Source organism: Haemaphysalis longicornis, unplaced genomic scaffold (assembly GCF_048455015.1).
Source record: "Haemaphysalis longicornis isolate Haplotype H1 unplaced genomic scaffold, Haemaphysalis longicornis Haplotype H1 scaffold_12, whole genome shotgun sequence".
NCBI lineage: Eukaryota > Metazoa > Arthropoda > Arachnida > Ixodida > Ixodidae > Haemaphysalis > Haemaphysalis longicornis.
The window spans coordinates 77,618,281-77,625,088 of record NW_027526225.1 but is presented as its reverse complement, the minus strand read 5'-3'; the positions used below and the strand labels follow the sequence as shown (position 1 = coordinate 77,625,088).

At 49.4% G+C, this 6,808-nt stretch overlaps 1 protein-coding gene across 1 annotated transcript; it reads left to right on the top strand.

The window, feature by feature from the left end:
• Window positions 1-3,580: 3,580 nt before the first annotated feature.
• LOC144162030 (uncharacterized) lies at window positions 3,581-6,372 on the top strand. Its single transcript, XM_077692550.1, has 3 exons — window positions 3,581-4,100; window positions 5,440-5,568; window positions 6,158-6,372. The coding sequence occupies exons 1-3, from the start codon at window positions 3,981-3,983 to the stop codon at window positions 6,368-6,370; spliced, it is 462 nt and encodes a 153-aa protein (XP_077548676.1). The 5' UTR covers window positions 3,581-3,980; the 3' UTR covers window positions 6,371-6,372.
• The last annotated feature ends 436 nt before the right edge of the window (window positions 6,373-6,808 follow it).

The window sequence follows — 6,808 nt, the reverse complement described above, 5'->3', positions numbered from 1 at the left end:
GAGGGGTCCTGCAGTGGTACCGGGAGCGTCGCAGACGCTACCCGGGGCTGCACCCCGACCTCACCAGGCAGGAGGCGGTGCTCCTCCGCCAACTGCAAGTGAGAGCAACGTGGACTCCCGTGTGGGCCGTACACGCGAGCCCGGAGCTCTACGAAACCGATGTGTGTGCGGTGTGCGGGGCCGCGAGGGCCACCCTAGCCCACATGATGTGGAACTGCGACGTGAACCCTGACTCATCCGAGGCGCTCCCGCCTCACCTCGCCCGTGCGGTGGGCGAAAGAGATCTGGACTCACAACGGGCCGCCGCGCAGTTTGCGCTGAGGGCGGTCCAACGCCAGCAAGCGCGGGTAGTTGCCCCCTCCTAAGAGGGGGATAGCTCCTGCAGCCGAAAAGCAGGCAAATAAAGATGTTACACCCCCCCCCCCCCCACAACCAAAGTACGGGTCCTAATTCTGACTTCCCCTAGTACTCCTCTGCCTTCATGAGCTGCAGACTCATGCGTGCATATCTTACTTCCTTGCGCAAAACTGTTCACAGTAGCCTCTCCTGCGCATACCTGATTATCTGTTTAGAGCTTAGTCTGCCGCGGAAGTCCGCTAGATCGTAGCGCTTGTTCTTCACCGCAGCGCGCAACTGTAGTCACCCTGCAGAATTCATACAACCACTCCTTGGAATGCCTTCACGGTTTTCAAAGTTCCGTATCAATTTAACGCACTGAACCGTTCCAGGCAGAACGTTAGACTTGCACGATGTATGTATTGGTTCTGCGGTTTACTTTCTCTGCTTTTTTTGTTTCACTAAATTGCTAACTGCGTCGTTGCGAAACTGTTTCCGTGCTTTGTACCTGTGATCATGTATTCCTGTATTACTGCCAATTTTCTTTACTTATTTTGCTGTTAAACATTGTTGCTGTGTTCGTTGTGTGGTCTCGACAAGGGGAGGAATTACAAAAGCGTCGCTAGTTGCTCATCGCAAACCCTTTATTGCAGTGTAACTCAATGTTGTTATCTTTATTGCTGAACTGCTGTACTTTTTAGAAAAGGAAGTATCGGTGGGCTTTTCTTTGTGCCTGCTTTCTTCTAAAGCTCCGGGTGTTTTATTTACTGCATTTACACTACTTCAATTTGTGTGTGAGTTGTTTGTTTCTTGCAAAATTTTTGTTTGCTTTTTATTTCATTATCCGCGCGCCAGCACCAAGGCCATTCACTGTTCCTCGACATGTAAATAAACGTGATTGATTGACTGATTGATTGATTGATTGTGACGTTCCTGATTAGGGTGACGTAAGCCGCTATATACAGAAAATTTCCCGCGTGTACTGTACGGGTATTTCCCCATCTGGCAGACGACTTACATCAATCTGCTCCACGTCTGGTGCTAAGTGACAAAAATCACGTAGTTGCTGCTTCACTAAGAAGTCTTCGTAAGATTTCTTAATGTTCATTTTTATTGTGGCCTCCTCTTTACACCCGTCCCGGGTTTGACGCCGCGGGGTCACTTATGCCGTGCTGTGGTCTACAGGGGCAACGAGAGGGCGCAGGAAGACGTGACGTCGCCGAAGACGTGGCCCATGCTCCGAAAGCTGTGGAACAGCGGCGTCGTGCACCACGGCGTGCTCGACTTCGAGGTGACCGACAGGACGACTCCGGAAAACCTGGACCGCATCTTCGACCTCATGTTCGTACGTATTGGCCGGCGAAACAACAAAGTTGCCCCGATGGGTTGGAAATGTATGCTTCCTTACCCGTACTGGCTGGCATGGCAAAGTTTATAATCTAATCTCGAAAGACGGTCGTCTAAAACATGCTTATGGTTAAAGTTTCGCCTTGAACAGCACAAAGTTCTGTATTGCCAAATAGTTATGCAATTATGTTTTGCTTTGTCGGTGTGTGGGTTAACGAGAACGACGTGTCTTGCACATTGTCTTGCACATTGTTCGCAGCTCCTCAAGGAACAACAGCTCCGCATGACTCCTCATAGGTTCGACCAGTGGCCCTACCTGGCGCTGGGAATTACGTTTGTCGAGCGAAGCAACAAGCAACTTTTTCAGAGCTTCACTCACCACCTGAGGTGCGTGCCAACACGTGATGCAGTTATCCTGTCCCAGTCATTGTAAAAGGAGAAGCACCCTATTTTTGGTGTTACTCCCAGAAACCAAAAAATAGAAATTTTGTACGTGCCGTACTAGATCAGTCAGTCATCATTGCGGAGAAACGGCACAGGGCAAAAATCAGCCGCACACGCACACTTACGATTTAAAGAGACAGGACTCTACAAGAAACGGAATCTCAAAGACATCAACAGCTTTGTTTGTTCCCCTGTAATTATTTCCCTAAACATCACTGAGCGAAGTTGATAGGTACAGAGGTAAACTAAATTGTCACACTTTTCACTGTCCATTTCCTTTGCACTGTCCTTCAGCGTAGGGTGTCTCTTCCTCTTTCTTTCTCTCATCTATTTTTTTTCTCTCGCAACCCAAAACTTGCCTGGCCTTCACAACCTCCAAGGGGATACCCTGTACACAATATTGGACACCAACGTTAATCTCCACAATTCTCGTCGGACTATCCATACCTAACGTTTCCTGTATTTTAGTTCCCACCAAGGGTCACTAGATAAACTGCAATAACACTGAAATGCGGGCTAGTTGGTGACAATCCAGGACTGTAACTTGAGCGCACACAAAAATGATGACTGAACGAAAAAGACACGCAGACCAGCGTAGAATAAAAACTGGATTTTTATTCATCACTCACCACATATTATACCCTCTTTGACAGCACCCGCGCATGATGAAATGTGTACGTATCATGTCATCCATATTTTTTTCTTGATCTCGTGTGTATGACGTGATACGTACGAATTTGATCATGCGCGGGTGTTGTCAAAGAGGGTATATATGGGGTGAGTGATGAATAAAAATTCAGTTGTTCGTATGCGCTGGTCTTCGTGTCTATTTCGTTCAGTGCTCGTTTTTTGTGCGTTCAAGTTACAGTCATCAATAAATAATGTTACATAGTATCGGAACTCTTTTCTCATATTGTTTCGTGCCGCCTCCACAATCAATGGTCAGCTCACATCACGTGACAATTATTTACACTGCAATTGTTCTTGGGCGCCGTCATTTTGTTCTTTATGCACTTTAGTCGGTCAACTCTTGTAGGCTTAGCTTGTCCTCCCTCTGCGGCTCCGCGCGACTAATGTCGTTCTGAACGTGAATCAAGGATAACTTGTTTAGCAGCACTACAGCAGCAGAAGTGTCTCCGAAGATGCCGTTTTGCTGCATCTGAAGTGCTGTTGTTAGCAAACAACCCGGTCGAAGTAAGCGGCGAGGCCATAGAAGCGGCAATCTCGTCACACTGATAAACACCAAAATGGCCGCCGTTGCTGACTTGCGTGCCTCGGTGGTTGTATTCTGATACCTTATCTAGTCACAGTGTAAGGTATCAGTGTATAACGACGGTAGGCCGCTGCTGCACGTGCAATACAAGCCGCCTTGATAAGTGAAGGTACGGACGTGTGCGAACACGTACGTACCTGCTAGCGGTAGGGAGCGAGCAGGCGTAGCTTCGGAGGGTGATGTCGAGGGCGCGAACCAAATGGTGACACGCGCGGCCTTACAGTTCAACACGGAGTTCAACAGCAGCTCCACAGAAGGTCCCATTAAGCTTTCAACTACACGTTCAGAGAGAGTTCTGAGCGTCGCCCGTAATTTCCCCCAAGGCTGACCCAGGTGCAGCTTGTTGTGCTCCGGACGCACTTGTCGGGGCCGGACGACTCCAGGCCCGACTGCACCATCACGGGCTCGAGCATCTGGGGACAACCGCTGTCCCAGTACCACCCAAACATTGTGAGCAAGCAGGCGCGGGGCTGGCGGACCATCGCCTGAGGCGTCTTGACTTTTCCTTCGTCGTGTACTGCAGGAGAAGGCGCTCGGGTTCTGGCGCGCACAAAACCTCTCCCTGGAAGGGTCAGTGACGATGATATCGATGTCGGTGGCCGTTAGGTATTACAGGCCCCAGGAGTCCTCGGATCTGGGCTCCCGGTGCATCGGCCTGGACAACGCTGAGTGGAGTCTAGGCATCGGCAGTTTCACCGAGGTGAGTAGACGGACTCGTTTACTCGTTTCATTTCCGCGCTGCAATGGCACGATGTGCTATGAGGGAAGTCTGAGGAACTGAATCTGAAATAGTAAGGTCGAAGCCGTGAATCATTAATTTTAAGGTATTATAAACAAATGTGCCTGAACCTAAGTTGAAAACCATTTGTCTTAGCCCGGGAGTAGATACAGAACTACCGCCGTTTTGTAAAGATGTAGAAAGAGGTACAATCGATGCACAAGTGTAACTGAGAACCAGGCGAAACATTCAGGTGTGAAGGATCAGTTATTGACGATTCACTAAGCAAGATTTTCAAAGCTTCGCCGTTGCGCTGCAATCTGTGCAACTGTTGTTACATTGTTACAGTAAATGTCCGCGCGGTGAGCAGAGAAAGTTTCAGTGGTATTTTCGAGTTCACAATACTATTTAAAGCAAATATCCCAACTTCCTATGACCGGCGGCGGAAATCATTACTAGAACACGGCGCGATAGCTTTGAAGCGACCTTCGCGGCAGTTCGGGCGTTGCACTCTACAGAATGGAGCGGCTTCACCAACAGGACTATGTGCGTAGTACTGGTATTCCTTGCAGCATGGCCCTGTAACGAGGCCTAAATCAGAGTGAGGTAGCAAACTGCCAGGGTCCTAAATTTGGGGGAATTAAGCGATGGGACGTAGGAGCCGCGAAGTGGTTAAGCATTGCATTGACGGGATACGGATAAATTCGAATTCATTGCACCCAACACTGCTTGGCTGTGACAATTGCCCATTGCAAGAGTCCAAAACTTAAAATGCCAGTATGCGAGTTGGAAGCTGCACGCGAAGCAACATGGTGCAGCTCTAAACCCGACGCGGCTGCGCTGTGGTTACGATGCTATTATGATGCGGCTTCAATGCGACTCCAATGCGGCTAAGACATGTGACTACGATGCGATTGCGATGTGGGTTCGCTGCGCGGATCTAGTGCCGAGCAACGCGTCTCCGACAGAATGCTCGTCGCATTTGTGTTCAGCGGCGTTTTCCGTAACCTTTACAACTCTCGTGATATGGTATATCTATTGCTGACCAGGTAATTTGTTCTTCAGGAATGCGCTTTTCTTCTGACTGGCCATTCCGTCCCTTGCTCTTTCCTTTTTTGGTCAAGCGACCCTCTTTGTTTGCTATGACGGCAATAGAAACATAGTTTCTGGATATTTTAAATTTATAAATCTTCCGAGGACGGGTCATGGCATGGGCAGTGTTCAGGATGGCAGAAATTGCGGGCTTCGCGATATTTGCCATGTCGCGGGAATTATCACCTGCATAAATGTGCCATATTTTTTGTGTGTTGACATTGGCCAGAACTGCAAGAACGGAACGTACGAAGACCCCGTGGAACGCGTCGACAATTATGAAGTGATGCAAACATTCAGAACAGAGCCCAGTCCACTGACTATCGTCTTCGACAGCGAAGACACCCTTTTTGCCAAGGTACGTTCCCTTCGGTCGCAGGAGGAGCAGGTGGAGGAGGGAGGAGGAAAGGAGAGTTATCCTCGTTTTTTAAAGTGGAGGGGGGGGGGGGGCACCTAGCAACTGGTATCTTTGTTCCTCGCCCTGTCGAGTGTCTGTTTCAAACAGCGCATTTCTTTTCTGAGGGTATTTTTAACAGGGGAGTACTATAGCTAGGTTACCCCATTTGAGGCTTAATTTTGCGTTAAAAAGGCATACTGTTCTAATGGAGTTAATGGTCGCCCACTATTTCTAATACTCACTTAAAATCTGGAGCGAAGAATGGCCTTAGGGTATCGCAAGGCAGGAATGACGTAGGTGGCGCCTTCGTCCTGTAATCGACACAAAGGGGCTCACGACGATGACTAAGATGGCAATGACGACGGGCACGCTTTTTCGGCCGGTATGGTTGCATAGATGATTTATAGAGTAGTATGTTCGGGAGAAAAGCATAGGTGCAATAGTACCAGGTAGAAAGCGTGACACCTCCGCCGAGTGTACCATCTACTGACACCCAAATCTGCAGCACCTTAACGATGTCTTCCCATTTTGTTTCCCATCGTGTTCGCAGTTTTGCAAGGCGCGCCGCGAGTTTAGCGGCTTCTCGTTCGGCCTCGCGCTGTTCGACGTGGAGATGGACGACGCGGCCAACTCCTGCAATGCGCACAATAAGTACGGTCACTACACGCTGCTGCGCGCCGGCCGACGTGCGCTCCAGTACGTCACCCAGGGCGAGCGCGTCCGGAACGGCGGGTACCCGGACTGCGCCAAGGCTCCCGTCTGAACAACACCTTGGTGAAAGCCAATTGTTCGTTAGAAAAAATAATTTTGATGTAAATAAATTTGCGGTATGAGCCATGTTTCGAACTTCGTGGTACTTTAGTAAGGACCTCGTTATGCTCCGTCCGGTCTCGTGCTTCAAAGATACGTGAGCCTCGGAAGTTTTTGTTGTCAGACATGTATGGAAGCTACGGCATAAAAGCTTCGCTTAAAACACAGGAGTTCTGTTGGGGTTTGAACTCGGCTGTCCACAGTAGGAGTGCGCTATCACCGGATGTTACCAGCGGTGGAAGAAAGGTTAAACCAGTGCGTGCCGCGAGGAAGCGAACGTGACGTTGCATAAGCACCGAAGGCGCACCCAAGCCACGCAGAACACTGCTTCAAGGAAAACTGGCCTCTGCGAGCAGCCTGCCTGTTGAGGTACGCCGCTCTGAAACACAGA